This window comes from Biomphalaria glabrata, chromosome 18, assembly GCF_947242115.1.
Source record: "Biomphalaria glabrata chromosome 18, xgBioGlab47.1, whole genome shotgun sequence".
NCBI classification, from domain to species: Eukaryota; Metazoa; Mollusca; class Gastropoda; family Planorbidae; genus Biomphalaria; species Biomphalaria glabrata.
The window spans coordinates 8,081,787-8,106,233 of NC_074728.1; the positions used below are offsets into that span (position 1 = coordinate 8,081,787).

Sequence of the window (24,447 nt, forward strand, 5' to 3'; positions counted from 1 at the left end):
ACAAAGCATTAGGATTTATTAAAAGAAATTTCTATAAATCAAATAAGAACATAAAGCTAAAATGTTATTTAACAACCTTGGTTAGGCCAATAATAGAATATGCATCCTCCGTTTGGGACCCCTCAACTCAAGAAAACATTAAGAAACTGGAAGAGACACAAAATAGAGCAGTGAGATTCATAACAAACGAATATTCACATTCTACTAGTGTAACACCTTTAGTAAAATCACTAAATTTAGAAAGCCTTCAGGACAGAAGACTCAAAAGTAAAGTAGCAATTATACATAAAACACTGAACCATAATCTTCAAATACAAAAACAGAATTTAATAAAAATACTCTGAAAGACACAAAGATAAAGGCACGTCTGTATTATATAAGATAAGAAGATAAGATCTCGGATTTATACCCCGAGACAGCATCAATGTTGTTTGTTTTTCCAAACGAATTGTTTAAAACAAAAAAAAATAAATAAACAAGGTTACAAAGACAGTTTGTGTGGAAACACAAACTGAAAATCGGCCCCCGAAGTGGTCCACCCAGGTAGGTAAAAAGGCAGGTTTCTATATTATCAGAATGAAATTCTATTTAAGACAAATGACAGAAAATAATTGAGAGAAAAAAAAAAAGGTTAACAGATCTCGTGTGGTGTCCCAGCGGTCCAGCAGACCAAAGGATAGGTGAAAGTGAATGGAAGTTAGATGTGAACCTGGCCTAACTGATGTCTATTATAATGAATATCTAATTGATCTAATTGTTTTGTAAAGGACCAATCTCTCAAGAATTTCTTTAATTAGGTGTTCTATCCTTTCCTATTCGGCACGCTACACCATGGCGGGCATCCCCATCATTTGTTACGATGCTTCCAAGGTGAGTGAACTTGTCCAACCCTTCAAGCTTTGCAAACAAGGAGAACATTGAAGAAGTTGACAATTAGGCCTACTGACGGCTATTTCATCGCATAGTGAATGATCATTTTTTTTTACTTAAGCACGCAACAGCCTTTTATTTAGAGGTCATCGTGAAGAGTATTGTTTAGGTGACTCAAGTAACAACGACAATTTCTTAGCAGTACATAAATTCTTAAGAAAACAACAACAACAAACACAACCTCTTACCTCATCCCCCACAGATTCAAAGCGAAATAAAAGACCTGTTGGACAATGCAGTTTTACCAAAAAATATTTTTAAAAAAGGGATCAAATCTTCGCCATTTTTCTCTATCATGGTTCACAACACTCAAGAAATATTAAAAGTTGATTAAATTAGCATTATTTTCTGAAATTGTTTTGTGAGCTCCGATGACAAAATGCCCAAAAGATCATTTGTAGGTTTTTTTATATTTGTGAGAACCAGAAGTTTGCAACATTGGCTGAACAAATTCTCCAAGAAATACAAAATCACCATCTTTCTTTAAATTAATTGAGAGGCCAAGGCAATATGAGCGGACAGTACAATAACCTTCTGGCATTGTTCAAACAAAAGCAGCCGCTTGCGCATTATGTTCACTGTACTTAAACATGGTCTTCAATGATTCTGTCGGCTGTGTTCATGAAGTTGTACTAGAATTAAAATGTCTTTTTTAAATGTACCGATACATACAAACTACTCGATTTTTTTTGTCTCACAAAATTTCTAAATTTGTCATATTGAGGAGGGGGGTGCCCATCAACATTTTTTTAAACCCGGGCCCACGGGTACCTTCAATTGCTACGCCACTGTCTCTAATCCAGTAATATATCCGTCCCCGCACCCTCACGGCTCTTATCTTATAACCGCGTTTTTATTAGAAATAATTAGTTTTTTTGGTGGGTTTTTTTTTTCAACAATATTTCAATAGGCACGAAAGAGAATTAAAATTTCTTTCGAAATCTTCGGCAAAAAGCGAGAATATGTTTATGAGTTACTTCCTCAAGCATCGAATAAAAATATTTTCTCTCCTTTCTTTTTAAAATTAAATTACTTTTAAGCGGATTATATATAGACAAGACGTAATATATACTGTAAGGGTGTGAACAAATAAAAATGTTTGGATTCACATATTGTTTGTTAACTCTGCAAAGTTAATATTTTAGGCCCTATATAATCTATTTAAAGAGAGACGTTTTTAAAATATTCTCTCTCGATAAAAAATGAAGAGCTTTAGCTACAATGGATTTAAATATACTAATCTAAATTAACCATTTGAGCACTTTGCAAATGTATTCTCGAAATGTCTGAGCGTATATAGTTTACTGATTAAATAAGGCCATAACCCCATATAAATGATATGTTCCTTTTATCTTATAGAGTACAGACGTTATAGGCTACTTCAAAAATGACGATGACTACGTCCTATATAATATAAGCATTTCATTTGTCAATCTAGTCACGGATGTGGAGCAGTGACTTAAACTCTTCTAAGGCTGATTCAGGCAACCCATTTACTAATGGCACTTTGCAAGAAGGAGCACTTGCACTAATAAGAAATGTGCATCTAATAAGAAATGTGCTTTTAGTGAAGATAAAAACTCACGCAAGAATCCACTTCACCTCACCCCCAGTGCCATTGTCGTTCCGTTCACCCGACCGAATAATGGTAAAACAATTTTTTTTTTAAATAATTTTTGTACTTATGCTAATTTGTTTGTGATATTGATTCTGGCCGAAAAAGTATTTCGGCAGTCCTACACAGCTTTTCAACGGAGAAAATGATGCACATGTTTGCCAGCGACTAACCGCACTTTTGTTATTTTCATCTTTTCTATAGGTTTGCGTAATTCCATTTCATACAAGTTTACTCTCGTCTCTTACAAGTCACTTTGATAAATAATATTAGGTGCCTGCACTAAACAATTCATGTAAGAGCCGCAGGCATGGAGTCAAAGAGCCTGCCAGCCCATAGTCAAAAGGCTGCAAGTGGCTCTCGAGCTGAAGATTGCGACCACTGCACTAGATCTTAAAATCTTGGTTTTCTTTCACAATGTGCAGATAACAGTATGCAACAATATTGAAGATCAATGAACATCACGGTGGGGGAGTTACATTTTATCTAGATCTAGAATGTATGATAAATTGTAGGCCTACAGTACGTCAAGTCTTTGCTCTATAGATTAAACATCCTCTGAAAAAAAAGTTATTTAGCGCAGCCATCGAAATGTTTGGACATGGGAAAGCACCCTGTAAAGATGGTATTGTGCAGAAGATATTCACCATACACATATATAGCCTAATTTAATGTTTGTGCTTGGAACTAGGAACAGTCCCCGAAGATATAAAAGATGAAAACATTGTTTTAATTTAGAAAAAAAAAAAAAAACCAAAGGAGATCGTTAAGTCTGTACAAATTACATTGGTGTAAAGGCATGTGCAAGAGTATTTCTAAAACGGCTGCAGAGTCCCAGCGCGGCTTTAGAGCCAAATGAATATACAATAGATATGATTTTCTCTTTGCGGCTACAAGGAAAAGACCAAAGTGTAAAAAACACCCCCTCTCTATGCTTTCATTGACAAGAGAAAATCGAGTGTCTATATATGCCACGGAAACTCGTGTTTACTTTATTTATCTTATAAATAACAGACATTACTTCAAAGAGACTGAACACTTCGATAATTCCACCTCTATGTAAATTTCCATCAAGAGCGGGGTGAAACAAGGGAGTTCTGGCTCCAATAACACATTTAGGTATGTTCTTTTGTTCAGTTGTCATTGTCAGTGCTTTTAAATCCCTGGAAGATGGAGTATATGCTCACAGTAAATCAGACAAAATGCCTTTTAATTTGGCTTCAATATGGCGGGCAGGCTACATGGGCATTCGGGTAAATGCCCAGTGAACAATTTGACGGTGAACGAATTGTCAGTGAAGGATTTGTCGTGTGAACGATTTGTCGTGAACCATCTGTCGGTGAACAAGTTGCCTGTGAGCCAGTCGTCGGCGAGCGATTTGTCGGGTGAATGAATAGTTGTGTGAACGATTTGTCGGGTGAAGGAATTGTCGGGTGAACGAATAGTCGGGTGAACGAAATATTGGGTGAACGCATTGTCGGGTGAATGAAAAGTCGTGAACGATTTTTCGGTGAAAGAAATGTCAGTGAACGAATTGTCGTGGAACCCTATAGGGCATCTGTTTCTTTGGCCAACGGTTAACGAGCAGGGTGTCATGTTAAATTGCCAGCAGAAGCGGACTGGGTGTCAAAATCGGCCCTGCCATCTCTAGGCTATAGGCCTACAATCAGGCTCACAAATGGTTTTCCATATGATGTGCATCCAATCATATAGGCCTACCTGTCCTCAATAATACCTACTGTGTAAAGCTTATTAATGTATCGAAAGTAGTTAGCTATATTAATAATTTATTAGATGATAAGCACTATTACTAAATGAATGAAGAATAATAATTGTAGGCCTAATGTGAAAAAAAATCCTTCTACAATATACAATTATACAATAACATACAGGCCAACACGAACTTAAATTTCACATTCAAGGCATCTAAAAAAATCCCCCATGAAACGAGCCTATTGTTTATGATTTTGTTTCACTCCTTGCCATAATTTTCTCAGGCATATTGAACTTCAATTTACAAATACTTTTTATCCTCCATTATTTAGCTGCCCATCTCAAAAGGTCACGGGTACTTGACTATATTTGGAGAAAGTGGAGGTTGGTCGTTGTACTGTCCAGTAGTCGAGGCTCAAAGATAAACTCCAAATGCCTCATCATCTTATTTCGAACTAGTTGACTCAAATATTGCTACATAGATCTATATGATATATGAAAGAAGAAGAGAATGACTTTAAATGTTATATTATGAATTTCAAAAATGATATAGACTTATAGACTTATGTTTACGGTTTTCTTCGGAAATGCCGATGACTTGAGTATCTATATTTAGTTTTGGGCTATCTGGGAAAGAAAAGTCTAAAAAAATAATAATTTTGTAGGCATTACGCATGCGCAGTTGTGAATTAGAAAATTCTAGTGTGTTCATGAGCTGATGTTCTTTCCAAAATATAAGAAACGGTTAGGTAGAAACTTTAGTCAGCAACAGTTCGATAATTCGGCTGTGTTTAATTAGATTCTAATCGTAATCAAAGCGATCTTTTGGATTTACACAGGTACCTACAGAATTAGATTAGATGTTCAGATCTAGATCTAATTATAAATATCTAAACTATAAGTTTAAAGTTTGATTAGAATCACTGAGAATAAGTCAAGAATCAATCTCTACTTAGTGTCTTAGTCTACTATTCTTCTTAGTAACTCAGAGTAGTCTTAGAGTCTAATTATAATATAATTATCTAATATAATTATAATGTATGTATCATTTGTTTCAGCACCTAGCTTCAACTCCATGTTTATAATTATAGACTAATAGTAATAGAGATAAACTATCATAATCATAAACTATAAACTAGATAATAAAGAATAAAGATTATTTTCTAGACTAGATCAGATCTAATTTTGTATTAACTATTATAATTATTCTAACATAAGCCTAAGTCGCCCTAAGTCCTATATTAAATAATATTATTATATTATATATTCTAGACCTATCTAGTAGTACGACATAATCATAATATGATAATAATTAATAAATATACGTAGAAAGACTGAGATCTAATGTGGTGCCTAATCTTTCTACAGACTAACTTCTAAGAAAAAGTGGCTTCTTAAATCAAGATAAATCTAGATCTAGAAAAGTAGCTAAAATTATATTTTTATATGTTGTATGAATTTATTTTTTTTTTTACAGATTTGTATCTTTGTCCTGAGCACAAGATCATAAAATGGTTAAAGAAACAGGATATTATGATATATTAGAGGTGAAACCCACTGCCACAGATGCAGAGTTGAAGAAAGCCTACAGAAAGTTGGCTCTGAAATATCACCCTGACAAAAACCCAGATGCTGGAGATAAGGTAATTAATTCTATTTTGTTTTAAGGTAATCAATTCTATTTTGTTTTACACTCATCAAATTTGCCCTACCCTTTTTTTTTTAATACTCATGACTTATCACAGTGCAGTGACAAGTACCTTATTAACTCATTGGTCCACAGCATCCAATTAAAATATAGAAGTTTTATAATATAAAAAAAAAATACTTTAAGTCTCCATTTTGAGATTAAAAACATTCCAAATTTTATAGATGAATAGTGAGGTGTCATTCTCATATACACTAGCTCATTGTATTTTTCTATCATCAGTTCAAACAAATCAGCATGGCCTATGAAGTCTTATCAGATCCCAAAAAAAGGGAAATTTATGATAAAGGTGGAGAAGAAGCCATTAAAGGTGGAGCTTCAGGTGCTGGATTTGACTTCCATTCTCCAATGGATATCTTTGATCTATTCTTTGGTGGTGGTGGTCGTAGGGGCCCTCAGAGAGGACCCAGAAAAGGAAAGGATGTAATTCATCAAATGAAGGTACAAGTTCTTGCACATTTATACACTTTTCAACATAATAATTAACAAAAAAAAAATCTTAATAGGATTAGTTGTCTAAAATTATATTTTTCTTATACCCGTATCTCAGGTTTCATTAGAAGATTTGTACCAAGGTGCAACCAGGAAGCTGGCATTACAGAAAAATGTAATTTGCAGTAAATGTGAAGGTAATATATATATTTTTTTTTAAGCTACTGCTGTTAGAATCTAACGTGTTTAAAAAATTTTTTTTAAAGCTTTTTGTTCATAGGCTCTTAATTTGTTCTCTAATGATGTTTATTTATTCAGGGATTGGAGGTAAAGAAGGATCTGTTCAGAAATGTACCAATTGCAGAGGGACAGGCATGCAAGTTCGAATTCAACAGTTAGGCCCTGGCATGGTCCAGCAGATTCAGTCTGTATGTGCTGAATGCAGGGGAGAAGGGGAAGTCATTGACCCAAAACACAGATGTAAAAATTGCAATGGAAAGAAAATAACCAAAGAGAGAAAAATATTGGAAGTACACATTGATAAAGGTGAGTTGTTTTTTTTTCTGTGTGTCTATTAAAACCTGTGATTTTGATGACAGTGCTAAAAAACAATATTTATTATTTAACCCTTCGATAAAAAACCACAACTTCTATTTCTAGCTTTAAATCTCAGATATATTGTACTTTTTTGTGTAGAAGCTGAAAACTAACTCTAAGAATTTACACTAAAAGCATTACGATTTTAAGAAACTATAATAGAAAATATTTAATTTATAGGCTTAATAATTATCGCTATGAAATAAGAGTTTCAGGCATGCAAAAAAAATAAATATGTTGGGGTACATAAATAGTCTCTGATAAGTTGTCAAGGTAATAATCATGATTTCAGTATTAGTAAGTTGCAATTTATTTAATTTTACAATTATTTTGAACCTTATTTATCACGAAGGCCTATTGTTAAAATTTTTATTTTTCAAAGATTGTCTGGTAAAAAGGTAGTGCATGTTATTTCTCCTGACACCCAATCTCCGATCAATTTTTCAATATTATTTCTTTTACCTGACAACACAAGAACCAATAAAAAACAAAACAATCGGTTGATTAATTATTGGTAATTAATTATTTTGTTTGGTATCTTTATTATTGTTGGTCTAGATCTATTACACATTTAGTTAAATGACTGATCCTAACTGATACAAATACACTTTGTTGAAGCTTTATTTTTTAAAGTATTTTATGTTTTTCTTGTGGGGCTGTTAAAATGTTGCTAAAACTAAGTTATAAGAGTAGAGAAACAAGCAGGAGAGTCTAATACACACTAATGACACTTCAAGAGAACCGTGAACATACTGAACAGTAGAACAAGGGAGACTACAAGAACGAAAAACAAACACACAACATACATAAACATAAATACACATATAAATGTAGCAAGCCAAATGCTATATTTGGATTTATTTTATTTTAGGCATGCGTGACAATCAGCAGATACGATTTTCTGGTGAAGGTGATCAAGAACCTAACCTTGAACCTGGGGACATAGTAATTGTCCTGGATGAGCAAGAGCATGAAAGATTTCGCCGCCGTGGGAACGACCTCATAATGACCATGCAACTAGAGTTGGTTGAAGCTCTATGTGGGTTTCAGAAAACAGTTCAGACTCTAGATGGCCGTACATTAGTAATTACCAATCTTCCTGGTAAGTTGTGCTTGCATAATACTAGATTTTTATTTCTACTTTAACATAATAAATTCTATAACATCATAATTAACTTTGAACAGATCTAGATTCTGACTCTACTTTTAAACAAAGATCAACCTTAAATGATTTCTGGTCGAGTTTGTAGATTATCACAAGATTTGAAAATAAGCTATTTTACTTCAGTTCTTTCATCCTATTTAAAGTCATAGTATAGAAAAGGGCTTTACACCACATCAGATCTTAGATTTCAGATAAAACTGGCTGATATCAAGAAGTAATGCTATTCAAAATATATAAACACATTTTAAAAAGTTTATACTTGAAAAAAAAAAAAAGCTTAATTTAGAATATGGTTTAATTATTTTATATTTAAAAAATAAAGAAAAATCCAACCCAAAAAAAAAAAGCAATGTACTCCGAATGTGTGGTGTCATTATGATGGAAAAATTTGGGAAACACTGGAATAGTGAGTTAAATGAATGAATTTTAAAATGAAATAAAACTTTTTGGGTAGTTTAGTCTCCTAAATGTTCTGTGTAATTCTGGATGTTTAGTTAGAAAGATATATTTAAAAAAAAGATAATATGGTCCCAGCTTGACATGCTTCTAATGTTAGTTCTGATCTTCAACAGGGGAGGTTGTGAAACACCAAGATGTCAAATGTGTGATGGGAGAAGGCATGCCTATTTACAGAGATCCATTTGTGAAAGGTCGACTCATCATTCAATTCACAGTCAATTTCCCTCCTAGTGGTTCCCTCGATCCAGCAGCCATTAGTGCTCTGGAAGCAGTGCTCCCACCAAGACAGGTATATTCAATGTTGTTTTGAAGTATGAAGATTGTTTGCTTATTGGATTGAGCTAGATAAAAATTTAATAAACTTTTCTTTTCTTTTTACAATGTTTATATTAACGCTGTCTGGATGTTTCTCCCACGCCCTATCTTGGATAAGCTAAAAAATGTTCACAATTATTTCTTTTACCTGACAACATGATTTGTTAATTAACTTACTGGTAATAAACTATTTTGTTTATCTTGAACAAGGGAAAGAAATGGTACTTGACTGAAGTTATGGTATAAACTGAATTAGTCCCTTTTATAGGTCAATGTCTAAGGCTAAAGTGTATTTTTTTCTCTAATATAAATTGTCTTGTTTGATCTTTAGGAGGTTATAGTTCCTGATGGTGCAGAAGAATGTACGCTGGAAGACTTTGATCCAAGCCAGGAACAAAGGCACAGGAGTCAGGGAATGGAAGCATATGACTCAGATGATGAACATTCTGGGGGTCAGAGAGTGCAGTGTGCAAGTCATTAATAATTGCTACGTTTAGGAGCATTTCTAGGGATTACAGTTTTCTGCATTAGCCAAACATTAGATATTTGCCTATATAAGAATGCCTTGTGAATTCATCTAAAATCTATTTAATTACTTATGAATCTATAAAGAATTCCAAGTGAACTCATCTAAAATCCATTTAATTACTTTTATGAAGTTGCATTGGACCACAGAATAAATATAAATGACTTTTAAATTTGGAGGAATTTTTTTGCATGGAAAACTGTGACCCCCCCTTATCATTACAAGTAAATCACAGAGAGATTTCTATTGAAGTTGGACAGTGAGTGTGGTGTGATGTAAAAGTGGCGACATTCCTAATGTCATTTTGTCTATAAACTATTCTGTACAGTGTCTAACAGGTCATTGTAAATAAATTGTCACTATCCTCATTTTGTTTTGTGTACAGTCAATCTATAGTGAGAATCAACTGCCATTTTTATCTATTGTCTTGACTTCCACATTTTTGGCTCTTTGTCCCTTTGTGTTGGTACAGCATGCAATGAAATGTTTGTGGGTGAGAACTGAATGGTGGTGCTAATATGCAGGGTTGATAGTGTACGAGTTAGTCTGTGCCACCCTCACTAGGTGTTAACTGTACTAAGTGTAAATAACTCACTATTTATGGTTTTATTTGAGGAACAAGTTGACAGCATATTTATTACATCAAAGGAATCTGTGTGTGTGTTACTTTAGAAAATTGAGTTGTTTTTTTCATATGATGTCATATATATATATATATAAAATTGTACCTGAGCTGCACTACTAATGATTGAATGTACAAACTTGATGTGACCTGCAGTAGTGTAGTCCCTATAGACTAGGCAAAGTCAACTTTTGTTGGTGACCAATTCAAGAACTGTATTCAATAAATATGAATATTTAATCAGTTTTTTCTTTTATTCTAACTGTAACATTTAAGAGAGAAAACACCAACCTCAATCTGGTGGTGTTAACTAAATGGATATGATTTTAATGCCGGTATCTGAAGGTTGATTTGTTGACAGGGGAGCAAGCTTAACAAATTATGCTTCATACAGAGGAAAGATTTATATAAGTAGTGGATTGCAATACTTTTTGGGGATATACAAGAAAAGCACAAGAATTACCAATGATCAAATAAAGATATGCTTAACTCCATAATTATTTTCCTTGCTCCATTAGAATTATTTATTTGGCTTATTTGTATTTCACTATCCTGTTACGATTAAACTTAAATAACCTTTTTGTTAGTTTATCAGAAAATGTTATATTTGGTATTGAATAATAGGAGAATGCATGCTCTTTTTACACAACAGAAATTAAAGTTTATAAATCCAAAAATCAATTTAGGTTAATGGGGGTTCAAATTGACGTTGGCATTGTCAGGAGAGAAAGATTTAATACTAAATATGCATAGTCCATTTAGTACAAATGGTCAGTGTTAGAGAAAATCTGTACAAGTTAATCATAGCTCAGCTCATTCCTTGACTAATTGTTAGCACATATTTTTTCTGTAAATCAGTTTTATCTTTTAAGGCAAAGGCTATGAACCACAGATTAATTACTAAAATCAGATTTATTTCAAATTTCAATCATGTAAAAATGTACATTTCAAAATCTGAACAAGTAAAACTTTAAATTCATTTGTAGCATAAAAAGTGATCAATTCTTAGAACTTATTATTAAAAACAAACTTTCAAACATTTGAAGGTCTAAAATATACACATTTAACTAATGTATGTACATTAAATAATTAGTTCTTGATGGTGCATTATAATTAAAAAAAAAAAAACTTTTTCTGTCAGACTAAACCTAAGTGAGATGAATGTTTAGAGGCTAAAGCCAGAGTACCAGGCATAACTGCCAAAGTTAGAGGTACCTGAAATTAGGAATAGTATACTTTGCGTACCCCTTTTGTGAAACAGAGATTCTCTGGCCAAAACACAATGCACAGATTCATAACATTTCTGTGGACTGAGGGATTGGTTCAGATCATATATAAAGATGTCAAAGAAGATCACTTTGTTTTTTTTTTTTTCACAATTTAGTACTAATTTCTGAAGTTGATGGGTTGAAAACCTGTCATTAACAGGATACAAAAGCTTTTTTTTGTAAGCCTACACATAAATGTTCAACATTGTGATTGAGAACTGGACATGAAGAATGAAGATTCGCAAACTATCAGCCTATTGTTAGTTTGCTTGAAACCAGTTCACTGCACATGGACCTGTTGTCAGACAGCACTGCCCAAAGAATCATTCAGGCTATAGACAGTAACAGAAAATCGTGTTCTGGTTTGGTTGGGCTGATATGGTAGGCCACTTTCAATGAGGGAACATCACACTTGGATTGTAAATATATAAGCTTGGGAAGTATTTGAATCCTTAATGTGTGTCTAGTTGTTGCGCTCTTGAAAAGCGTGACCATATGCAAATACAAATTTGGTTGGAACATTTAAACATATTCCTATCATTAATTATATAAAAGGCAATCAGCATATACAGAGATAATAAGATCAGTAATTAATTAATTCTGGAATAATAGGCAGCTATCGGCCTATAATTCTGCTCATCATTCATACAGAAAGACTGGAAGACGCCCATGGCTAGATTGTCGAATCATAAACTATTATTTTTACCTTTATTATAACTAAAATAATTGAAAGAAGGTCAAGCTGTTCTGTCAATGCTCATGTTTCAAGTGATTCTATTTAACTGCACTCATGCTGACACAAAAAAAATGTGGTACTGTTTATCTATCAGTAGTTTAGCTATATCTAGTTGGTCATAGTAACTTAATGAAGTTATCGAGGTTGGCTAAAATCATCTAGGAATAAACATATAAATGATTTCTTTGAAACATTAGCATACTATGGGTACAGTTGCTCAGTGGCAGAGCAAAACATCTAGTTAAGGTAATTCTAACTCAGATTTATCTGAATAAGTATGACATAAAAATAATTATATCCATTAACTTTATAGCTATAGAAAGGCCACTAGAGTAGATAACCAATCACTAGAAACATTATGAAAATACCCAGCCATTTTTTTTTCCTTAAATAAAATTTAATTTAATAAATTATATTGTTATGCAAAAATTTTTTTTTGGCAAAGTTATACTGTGAAAGTAAAGCTGATTTATGGTTCTAAACTCACAACCATTCTTTTTTACCATATAATTTTAAAGACAACCAAATAGATAAAGTACATATTTATAACAAAACTTGTAAAATTGATATATTTAACAGCAAAACAAGCCATTCACAACAAATAAATATGACTTTTTAAAATATTGATGACATAATGACAGTAGTTAATTTTACAAAGTGGATAAGATGTTAACAGTGTTCATAGTGATAAGTATGTCACAACTTGAATATTAGTATGAGGATTCAGGACAGCCACTTTGATCACATGAGAAAAAAAATATTTAAGGTCAAATAGCAATGCTGAACTTTTAACAAAGACTTGAGTGCTAATAAAGCATCATGCTAATGGTGAAGATATTGAACTTGGCATTGTTATAAAATAAGAACAGATGGAATAGGAGCATTAACAGTGCATTACATATATATATATATTTATACATATGTTAATGAAGAAAAATAGTGAAAGATGTTGCCCTAATGGGTTATTATCAAGCATTTCTTTTTTTTTTTTTTCAGCAATAACATTTACATGTCTATATAACACACAATATTGAAGACCAATAAGAATAGTATATATGTTTTTTTTTTAAATATATACTCGAAAGTATCTTCACTTCTGATATGTTAAAAGAGACAATATTAATTTCAGCTAACAGTCTTGTTTTTGTTTTCCTAAAGATCTCTGCTTCAAAAATGATAAAAATGTTCCCATAGTTCCTATGATAAAAAAGGTTTCTTCAGAAGCTATTGGGAGTTAGCTGCATTGTACTGGCACCATTAGCCCCATAGCCTTAACACAACACTTTGCATCCTTTTCATCTGTAACTTGTGCTGCTTCCATGACCTATATAAATATTGTTCTAACTTGTCATGTCTTACTTCAACAGTCTTTTCAGAAACCATAGCCTCCAACTCAACTGCTTTTTTTCTCATTAAAGGTTTGAAGAGTATAGTATTTTCTGGGTACAAACTTTTCTTTCTTCTGCAGTTTTTCAATCTTTATTTTAGCCTGCCACAAATTTTTCACCTATCTCTCAGTGAATCATCTGTGACCCCCCCCCCCCCAAACACAGGGAGAAATGGATAAATAATTCCAGATTTTAATTTATAATACAAATAGCAAGAAATGTTCTTTACACCATTGCATGGAAACAATATGGTCTATTTTCAGAAGTAAACTACAAGCTACAGTGAATGAGGTTAATAAATGAAATAAAGCTCAAGATAATTCTAAACTGGGTTGAACTAGGCGTCAGATTTCTTTTTTTTTAATTGAAACAACAATAAAGCCTTGATAAAAAAACAACAGTTATGATATGTTTGTCATGCTATTGACTATAAATACAAGTTGAATAATGTCAGAACACAAAACCCAATACTAAAAAGGTTACAAAGGATAAATATAATCACATCAACTTTAAATCCAGACATTCATTAAATGTACACATAGCCCCGAGGGACAGAGCATGTGAGAAGAATACAAAGGCACACAGTTGCCACCATTAAACAAGAGAGAGCATCTCACATACCCAAAATCAGGCGTCAAAAACATAGGTAATACCAAACTCTCTTCGTACACAGAGGAAACTTCATTTGCTGGCTTATGTGTACTTGTACACAAATTGAGACAATTAAAATGGACATAGCATTTAAGTCTTTTTTTTTTTTTTAATTTTTGCATGTATACATGCAATAGTGGAGAAAACTGTATCTGATTAAACATAATACGATTTAATGCTCAAACCAATGCATGTGAATTTATGGGGCTGTTAAAACAATAAATCTGCATCTAAACAGTGTTCAAAATATACAATCTTGTTAAACAGTACGTAATTATTATTGTTGATACAAGAGATAAAAAAAATTAATCAAGCCATGAGTTCAAACTATTAAAATGTTTAGTATATATATATATATTTAAATATATATACTATCTATTAAAAATACCAAAACAGATCCTATTTCAAAGATATCTACCTCTTCTTTCCACTTAAAATACTATCATTACAAAATGTTAACAATGCAAACATATTTTATACAAGCTTCAAGTCACAGCAAAACAAAAAGAAATGGATATAAATTCACAAGAAACATTAATTAATGTTTTTTTTCAGATCTCAATCTAGATCTAAATAATCTAAAAAAAAATCATAAAAATTTGTTAGTATGTTTTAAGAAAAATCATCAAATATAAATAGATTTAAAAAAAAAATAATTATTTTTAAGAAGTGGATTAAAAAAGTATAAAATAGGTCACTTTTAAGGTCATGTCTACCAAAAAATACAAATATTTTTCAAAATGTAAATTGAAACTAAAATTTCATGGCAAAAGCATGGAAAAATAATTTGTTACAAATCTGTAGAACTCAAAAGAAACAAATTTCCTAATGGATAACAAAGATTATAATAATTATTATTATAAAAAACTAACAGCATCAAAACTAGCAGAATGATCTATCAAGGGAAACAAAAAAAAATGTAGTTAATGTATTTTAGAAAGTATAATTTGATAGACATAGTAGTCATTGTAATAGTACACAACCTCAACGTCGTAAGAGATGACACAAAGAAACTTGCAAAATAAATTTAAAAAGTTACAGGACACTGCTCTAAACAAACCATAACCCATTAAGTACTAAACTAATGAATGGATCAAAATATTTTAACTATATCAAAAAGCGGAAAGAAAATTTTTGAAAATGCACACAAAGAAAACTAATAACTGACCAAAAAGACATTTTCAGGGGAAAAAACAACAACGCAAACAGCCCATGTGACCAGCCAGTCTATTGTTTTCTTACATCAACACACAATTCATTGATATCAAAATAAATATTGGACTACAATGTACACAGCGCTCTGACAGCTAGTTCTCATAAATACAAACTGATATTGTAACAGCTGACTTCACATTTGAAAGTATCCTTCCTTTAGTTATTCCTAGACTAACACAAAATGTCTTTGGAAATTTGTTCATTATTAAACGCTTAATCTTAAAAAATTTATTACACCTATCCTGATAAAATGCTATATGTACTTAAAAAAAATAATTATTTAAACAATTAAAGAAAGAAAAAGAAAAAAAAAGACTGTTTCATCTCCAGAACTAACCATGTCCTTCCTTATTCCAGTTAGCAGAAACACTGCCCCCCCTGTTGTCCACTTGCATCCTCTCTAGGAAGTTGCACTCGGCTTGAAGTTTGTCCATTGTTGTGACCGGCACTCTGATGTTGGCTGCTAGGTGGCAACACAGTTGGATCCTCAACTTGAGATTTGAAGATGTCTTTAAAAGAAAACAAAATTGATTGGAGAGGTTACGACAACATAGATTTGAGAAGTTAGATGTAAGGATTACAGAGGCTTACACTAATAGCTATATTAATGATGTTATGCAACTATGATGGATGAAAATGAGCTAGAAGACCATCATATGAAGAAAATTAGAAGATAAAGCATGCCCTTGAACAACCCTGCCTCACAGAGAGAACTTTGCTTGCTCAAGTGAATACAAATCTAGTACCTAGAGCCATGAAAGAGTTTATGGAATATAATAAAAAAAACAACTTCCTTCCTGATGTAAATGATAAGAACTTTTCCTGGTCGTTTAAGAGGTTCAAAGGTAAATAAGCCATAAGTGTCTTTGTTCTACATAGATATTATATTCCTTCACATACACAGCTGTTACAACTTTTTAAGCCAAAAAAGTATAACCTGATCACACCAACATTTTAAAACTTTCTTAATGTTATATTTATATTATATAGTTATACTGCAAGCTGTGGGGGACACCCTGTGCTTGGAAGGTTTTGCTTATGCATAAAAATCATGTTTCATAAACTAATTAACTGAAGAAAATCAAGACAGGCACTAATGAGATCCAACCAAAATCTCAACATACAGACTGTACAGCCATTGGAATGGGAGGAAAGAAAACCACAAGAACAAATGTTTCTATATAAAATTTTTGTCTAAGAAAACATGTGCAGTACCCAGCAAGGAAGCACAAAAAAATGTAGGGTTGATTGCGTGGGGAGAGAATAAAATTTAGCATAACTTTTCCAAAAATTAGTATGAGAACTAGTCAATGTTTGGATTTTGCTACTTTCTATAGTTTTCTTAATCTTGCCTAACAGACATACATTACATTTTCCCCAATTTTCAATACTTTTTTTTTAAACCTTAAAATGTGTTTTTCTTTATTCCTTGTCAGGACTTATATTGATTTGGTATATCTTACCAACAAGTAAATTATTAAAAGCCTCTCCAACATTAGAAGCATCCAAAGCTGAGGTCTCGATGAAAGAGTACTTGTGTTTCTCTGGAAATAAAAATGCATGGCTACTGTAATTAAACTGAAAATGGTACTATAACACTATAATAATCACAACAATAAAATGATAAAGTGAAATTTTATTGTTAGTTTAAGTGAGCTTATGAAATATGACTTTATTTGAATTCATCTTGCTCAATATATAAAGGGCTTGTTGTGAGTCTGAAGATTAAAGAAGAATGCAGTATTTCATGTAGTTATGCCAGCAGCAATTTGGTCTCAAATGTGTATGCTGCAGTCTATCTTTTACAGAAACCAAGAATAATCACCTTGTTGTTTGTTTTTTTGTGAAAAATATTTAGGTCAGATGGTGGGCATGTGGAAAGATCTTTATTTTATATTAATGCTATTATTTTTTACAATCTTTAACAAAAAAAAACAAGTCTTAAGTTAAGCTATAGGACTTCTGTACGATTTTCTTTAAAAAAAAAATAGGTTAATAACTTGAAAACAAATAGCACTATGGAAGAAGGAGCTTTTGTACAAATTTGTGCAAGCATTTGAAAAAAGGAATGTGCTTTTATCTTTGTGTCTTTATGAGTATTTTATTAGGTTTTGTTTTTGTATTTGAAGATAATGGTTCAGTGTTTTATGTATAATTGCTACTTTACTTTTATGTTTTCTATCCTGAAGGCTTTCTAAATTTAATGATTTTACCAATGTGTTACTCTTATCAAATTGAATATTCATTTTTTTTTTAATTAATAATCTCACTGCTCTATTTTCTGTTTGTTCCAGTTTCTTAATGTTTTCTTGAGTAGAGGGGTCCCAGACAGAGGAAACATAATCTATTATTGACCTATCAAGGTTAGATAGGGATTATAAGGACAGTGAACAATAGTGTTTACCTGCTAATAATCTCCCCTCTTCCTGAGTGACTGCACGTAAATGCCTTAAATCTGACTTGTTGCCAACTATCATTATCCTTGCAGAACTGTCTGCATGGTCCTTGAGCTCCTGCAGCCACTTGTTCAAATTATCAAAAGTCTGACTCTTTGTAATATCATAAACAACTAAAGCACCAACTGCTCCTCTGTAATATCTATAAATTGAAACATAAAGATCTGTGAGGAATACCTGAGACATAATGGCAATTCCTAGTCTACAAATTTAAAACAAATAAAACATTTCTAGACTACAATTAAAAACACAACTCACATTTTATTGGCATTTCATACATGGAACATAATTCTCATTAACAACATGAAAACAATAAAAAAACAAGGTTACAAAGACAGTTTGTGGGGAAACACAAACTCAAAATCGGCCCCCAAACTGATCCACCCAGTGAAAGTGAAGGTGAAGTAAAATGTGAACCTGGCCTAACTGATGTCATATAAAGGGTCAGTCTCATTTAAAGCCTCAAGAAAAAAAAAAAATTTCCTTTAGTTAAGTGTCTTATTTCAATTTATCTAGATTTAGCTGCACTGCAGTTCACGCGATAATATGAAAAACAACGTATTAATTGTTATTTTAAATTATTTTCCACTTATATGCCTATTAAATAGATTGTTTCTCTTTCTAAAAAAAAAAAGTAAAAAATTTTTTTTGTAAACGTAGTAATTAGCATTACAGAACTTACTTAACTAAGCAATACGTTTGTAAAAAAAAAATTATTTTGCCAAAAAATCTAAAACCGTTTGCATAAATGTGCTAAAAATATGGTAAATTGTCATCTCCCTTACTAAATAGCCTTCAGTGTTTGTTATTATTAATAGTGAAAATTTGTAAAAATGGTTCATTTTTATGAAAAAAAAAACACCTGCTTGCATAGTTGATTAAAAATTAAATTTTTCGCTTTCAGAAAAGAAAAAAAAGTAGCTGTTGCAACAAAATTTTTAAGGCTTAAAATATCATTGTCGGATTTTCAATATCTTTTCTAGTTTACGAGATCTAAACAGGACGGACGGACAGACAGACAGACCACACAAAACTAATAGCATCTATTTTCCTTCTGAGGCCGCTAAAAATAATAATTAAAAAAAAAAATGAAAATTCTGATTTGAGGCCTGTCTATAGACCATTTGTTCAACTACTTCCTGCTTATCAGTTTACCAGGAAGTTACTTGCCTTGTATCTGTTTCTTGTACCTTTTTACAATGGTTGTGGCTTCTAAAATGTAAAATCCTCCTTTGTTTGTATTGTTGAATTTCTTCGATCACCCAAAGTTAAATTTTATAACTCTTACAAGCCTTCACCTGTCTTGAAAGACAATCGATGCCTCCAGATGAATCACTAGTGTAGATTGCTTTCTCTTAATTTAGGCAGAATCCACAAATTACATAAAACAGGCAGAGATAATTCCTGTTTAGTTACCTCCCTTTAAATGTTACACAGCTTAACACTGAAACTAAATCCAGTACTCACACTGCAGTGATAGCTCTATATCTTTCTTGACCAGCAGTGTCCCATATCTGTGCTCTGATTGTTTTACCTTTGATGGTTACATGCCTACATGGAGACAAAACATGTCAAAATTAAAACAGTATTTTCACAGCTTAATATATTCTTAACAAATTTAGGATGACGATTAATAGAAGAAGTCTTTCAGAAAATATATGATACTCAAATAAATTATCTATCTATAATAAAATAAAAAAAATACTGGATAGCATCTACGCATATGAATACATATTGTCAACTACTGTCATTAAGATCAGTTATAGATCCCAGGTCTCAAACAAATTGGGAGTGAGGTTGTGAAAGATCGTTGCATGAGGTTTGCAGGACATATTCTCTGACAAAATGAATTACCCATACCAAGAGTTGTGGTGACACAGAGGCCAATACAGGGAAAGCGCAAACAGGGATGTCCTCGTATAACTTGGCGCCATACTTTTATGGAGGACTTCAGAGCAGTGGACACCAGGTGGGAAGAGGCTTCAGACATTGCCAGTGACAGATCTTTGTGGAGACAGCTTGCCACCCAATCAGCACATGAGGCTCTAAGTCTAAGTCCTTAAGATAGATAAAGTAATTTTATTAACAGAATCTACCTGGTAGCAAATTCCACTCCAATAGTACTTTTACTTTCACTGTTGAACTCGTTCTTGGTAAAACGAGAAAGTAAATTTGTTTTTCCGACACCTGAATCACCCACTAACACAACTGGAGAAAAAGATCATGTTATAATGTTATTGCTCAAGAATAGTGACAAAACTTTTTTTTTCGGCTCTTAATCTCTTCATCATTGCATAGCACTAAATCTCTAGGGAGCCAAGTGAAATTAGGGACTTGAGCTCATGTCTCCAATATAGAATACAAAACTCCAGTAAAAATCATCAGGACTTACTCCCAATCAACCCAATTCAACCAATCCACCAACTTAAAAAAAAAAAAAAATACCAGAAAATGTTTTGATGGTTATTACAATGGAAATGGATAGTTAATACCTATTGATATTTTCACAAGTGAAATTTGAATACCCAATGTGCAAAGTTAAATCCGGGAGATATTTATTTAGGGGGAAAGATAGCAGACATTCTCTTGATCATTTAAAATAATTTTAATCCTTGAGTAGAAATCATGAAAATCTCTCTATATATCAATCTTCTTCTTCTTCCTGGTTCTCATTATTATGTTGGAGTGTTCAAATGACTAGACCAATAAATGAGATGAACTGCGCTCGTCATGTAGTTTTCTTTCTGTTCAATAGGGATGTTTTGGAGCCAGTGTCTTGTTCGGGCCTATTGATAAAGAATGCAGTTTTGAAGAATATCACGGTTAGGTTTCCTTCTTGTTGTTGAAAATGCTTATTCGTCGAAGGTGCTAATATGTTGTAACTGTGATGCAGGGGATTCTGTAGATATATCTCTAGAACTAAATATCTTAGAGATTCAATTAACGAAGATCCTTTTAATTCAAATACAGGACTTTAATTCAAAAACTAGGAATCACAATAATGTACAGAATATACAGAAATAAAACTGTATCAAATGAATATCTTCTTTCAAAGCTCAATAACTACTAGATTCAAATAAATACTAGATCTAATTTCAAAACTAATAAAATTTATGACTAGTCACTTCAAGTTACATCTCCAAACTAATTTCTCTAAATCCCGATTTATCAAATCGTTTCCTTCACTCCTCCCAAACGCTTGCTTTAACTAATCCAATCATTCCCAGGAGACGCTACCTAACACGTGTCTGATGACATCATGGGTTTTTCTAAACACCTGCACATGGGGTTTTCCATACTGGGATAAAAATATACTAAGTTACCCTAGCTTAGGTTTATTTAAACTGATACGTGACAAAGAACATGTTCACGATTCTCTGGTGACACTCCACATGGGAAGATTTTGCTAGTTTAGATCAAGCGGTAATACAGATTATAATCCAAAGCCAATAATAAATTTTAAAAAGTAGACTTAACATGAAGCTTGAAACTTATTGAATGAACAGACTGATTTGTGAACCCCGAAACAATATAAGTTTTCAAACTGAAAGTTTTTTTCTACCCTTTGCTGCCATCATGATACAGTATTTTACTCCTATTTTGTTTTCTTTTACATGTTTCAGACATTCCTTCAGAAATGAAGATTATTTCCAAGTCCAGGCCGTGCAAGGTATGCACTAGGAACCATCCTGACAACAGTCCCAAGTCCATACCACACAACCAAAGTTATATCCTGTATATCTAAAGCATTTCCAACTTAGATTTTAAAGCTCTAGTCTAGTAACGTTAATATGGCTGGATACAAAAGTCATTACCTTTCCAAATGTAGTCATACAAGTCATCTGCTCCCGTAGATGCCATCTTTTGCAAGACTGGCCAATTTTTTTTCCAAGCCTTTCTGGCACAAGGCTAAGTAGTTATTTTTATTATAGGTGTTTAGCTATTTGAAAAAGTCAATCTTCATATCAATGTCTAAGTAATGTCACGAAATCATGACCTGAAAAAAAAAGTCTCATGAAAATTACGCTTCAATTGACATTGGGGATTTCCATGCTTAAAGCTAATCACAGTAATCTTTTATTTATAAAATCCAGTTAACATTCCTTAAGAAATATAATTCAGTACAAGAGAAAAAGAAGAGAAATTTCTGAAGAAATATGATGGTTATAAAATGGAATCTAGAGAAAAATGTTAGAAAATGAAAAGAGGAGGATTGGGAGAGATTTTGAAATAAATAGACAAAATAAACGTAACTGTTGCCAACTAAATAATTATTACAAAGAGTTTGTGTTACCACACAAACTAAATGACCCCCAAAAGGTCCCCTAAGCAGGAAGATAAACAGGTATCTACATTTTCAACAAGCATATCAGAAGCTGAGCTACAGACTACCATTAACCACAATCCTACTTCCCTCTGTACAACAAAATTTCTATGTTAAAGCATGATTGCAATCACTTACACCCAATGCACAAGGACCTGCTTGTTGCCTGTCTTAATACAGTCAGCATGACCAATGCATGATTGTCTACATGTTGACAAATTTATGGCAACAATGGAGTGTGTGTCACAGATGTGATTAAAAAAACATCTATTTTATGAAGGCCTTCAGACATAGGTTTTGGCAATTAGCATTTCTCTCATTCCTGGCCTCTGTCAAGGGTCTCTAGGGCATTCATCATGACTCTAATAGTATGCAGGCTGCAGCCCAGTGTGCCACTATTAAGATTTTAATAAAACGAAACACCAGCCTGCTTCAACACATCTTTCCATTGAGATCTATCCTATGCTTTTCATCTCCTTGCCCGAAATCTTCGCAGTTGTAGATCTGCCTCTACATCACCAATTCATCACATTCAAAGTCCATTGGTTCTTCTTTGGGGGCGCCTGCCTTTTGTTTTTTAACCAGTATTTCTTCAACACTTCACTGAGATGGGCTGGTGCACCTATCTAAGCAATCTTAGCACATTCCAATTCCCAAAGCAAAAGTCATGTCCTTTTCCAGACATAGGTCGTTATTGAAACCTGCCTTGGTGGATCACTTCAATGTCTTCAAGTGCTGCTTCTGATTTAGATCTAGTGTTTCCACACAAATTCCCTTTGTAACCTTCTTATTTGTTCATTATTTCGACAATTAAACAAAACTGTATCAGTGTATTATTATGTATTTATTTATAATACACAAAAATTACATTATTTAAAAAAAAAATTATTTTAGATAGATCTAGAATCTAGATAACAGATCTAATAATTAGATCTAAATTGTAAGTCTAAGATGCATTTAATAATAATTAAGAATAAGAATATATATTTCTATTATTATATGAGTATTACACATTAGCTCTAGATAATAAATAATATAATTTATACCGGTATTGAATTTAAATTACTGATCTAGACTTGTTATGATCTAGGTCTAGATATCTAGATTATATTTTCTATATTATCTCACTACAGTGACTACAAGTACAGTGGACCTATGTGGAGTCTGTCACTGTCAGTCTCACAAAAAATATAATAAAATTAATTTGATACATTTCTTAGTCTTAGTTCCATTAATAATAGAGTCAAGATTCTAATTGAGAACTAAAATCTATATATTAATATTATTTGAATGTTATCTAGATCTAGACAGTAGATTAGATTATCATTAGATTTAATATTATAATATAATTTATAGATCTAGACTTCTTCTAGACTCTAGACCTAGTATTATCTCAAGACTCACTCGAGTTAAGTCAATAAGTCTCACTAATAAGTAATAAATAATAGATCTAGATCTAGTCATTCTAGTCTAATATTAATATTTTTAAAAAGTCTAATAAATTTAAAATAAATAAAATTAAATTAACTTATTCGATAAATTTCTTAGAGTTACATTATTCTATATCAAGTAGTTTGAAGACTTTTACAACTTACAGTTTAAAAATAGAAGCAAAACTATATCTATAGCTAGACTGGAAATATATTTGCAAATTTGAATCGTAAGTTTGTGTGACCATGAAATCTTTACTTCCAAGCTCAAGCTGGAAAGTTTGTTTTGGAAATGATCTAACCAAGGCGGAAGTGATTATAAATAAAGCGAGAAATCAAACCAGCAGTGTCGAGTGGAGTCAAAACGCAAGAAGAAAAAAAAGTGCTAAAATCAAAATATGACAGGCACATAGATCAATATAGATCTAGATCTACGTTGGCGATATTCAATATTCCCAATATCATGAATTGAATTTGGTGTCTAGATCTAGATTCTCGATCTAAAAAAAAATGAATGTGTAGATCTAGTCTAGATTTAAAGTATAGACCTAATCTTTAGATTAGATCTACATTGATTGTCCCAAGTTGAATCCTGTCCACTTTCAACCCTTGACCTTACCAGGGTTCCCGGTCATTTCATCCCCGGTCATTACATCCCGTTCTTTTCATCAACTGATCATTTTATCCAGGGCCGGTCCTACACTACAGCTTGCGGGGCCCTATGCGAAACGGATTGCGCGGGCCTAGTCTGGGTAGGGATAAGGATAATAAATAATAAGTGAAAATTAAGATTTTTTGTTAGAAAATAAATTCGTCTTCGCATTTTATTCGTAGATCTATATCTACTTAATTTAGTGCAAAATCAAGAGCCATCTACTCATCTACAATAGATGGTAG

The 24,447-nt window shown here is 32.5% G+C and overlaps 2 protein-coding genes across 2 annotated transcripts; one reads left to right on the forward strand and one right to left on the reverse strand.

Moving 5' to 3' along the window:
* The first annotated feature begins 4,931 nt into the window (after positions 1–4,931).
* Positions 4,932–10,322, forward strand: LOC106077985 (dnaJ homolog subfamily A member 1-like). The gene is made up of 8 exons (XM_013238699.2): positions 4,932–5,097; positions 5,736–5,901; positions 6,189–6,407; positions 6,517–6,595; positions 6,717–6,944; positions 7,867–8,097; positions 8,733–8,908; positions 9,266–10,322. The coding sequence occupies exons 2-8, from the start codon at positions 5,770–5,772 to the stop codon at positions 9,413–9,415; spliced, it is 1,215 nt and encodes a 404-aa protein (XP_013094153.1). The 5' UTR covers positions 4,932–5,097; positions 5,736–5,769; the 3' UTR covers positions 9,416–10,322.
* Positions 10,323–11,344: 1,022 nt separating this feature from the next.
* LOC106077987 (ras-related protein rab-11.1-like) lies at positions 11,345–23,876 on the reverse strand. Its single transcript, XM_013238701.2, has 7 exons — positions 23,716–23,876; positions 21,612–21,793; positions 19,893–20,004; positions 19,264–19,347; positions 17,745–17,938; positions 16,804–16,884; positions 11,345–15,849 (listed from the first exon to the last, which is right to left on the reverse strand). The coding sequence occupies exons 2-7, from the start codon at positions 21,655–21,657 to the stop codon at positions 15,698–15,700; spliced, it is 669 nt and encodes a 222-aa protein (XP_013094155.2). The 5' UTR covers positions 21,658–21,793; positions 23,716–23,876; the 3' UTR covers positions 11,345–15,697.
* Between the last annotated feature and the right edge of the window lie 571 nt (positions 23,877–24,447).

Bases quoted from the DNA above. Each gene is read 5' to 3' on its own strand.
- LOC106077987 (XM_013238701.2), bottom strand. From the start codon at position 21,657: ATGGCATCTACGGGAGCAGATGACTTGTATGACTACATTTGGAAAG. The intron at 17,939-19,263 runs GTGAGTACTGGA...TTCAATTTATAG, and splicing joins TATAGAGCTATCACTGCAGT to ATATTACAGAGGAGCAGTTG. The intron at 16,885-17,744 runs GTAAACACTATT...TTTTATTTCCAG, and splicing joins AGAGGGGAGATTATTAGCAG to AGAAACACAAGTACTCTTTC.
- LOC106077985 (XM_013238699.2), top strand. From the start codon at position 5,770: ATGGTTAAAGAAACAGGATATTATGATATATTAGAGGTGAAACCCACT. The intron at 5,902-6,188 runs GTAATTAATTCT...TTCTATCATCAG, and splicing joins ACCCAGATGCTGGAGATAAG to TTCAAACAAATCAGCATGGC. The intron at 8,098-8,732 runs GTAAGTTGTGCT...GATCTTCAACAG, and splicing joins AGTAATTACCAATCTTCCTG to GGGAGGTTGTGAAACACCAA.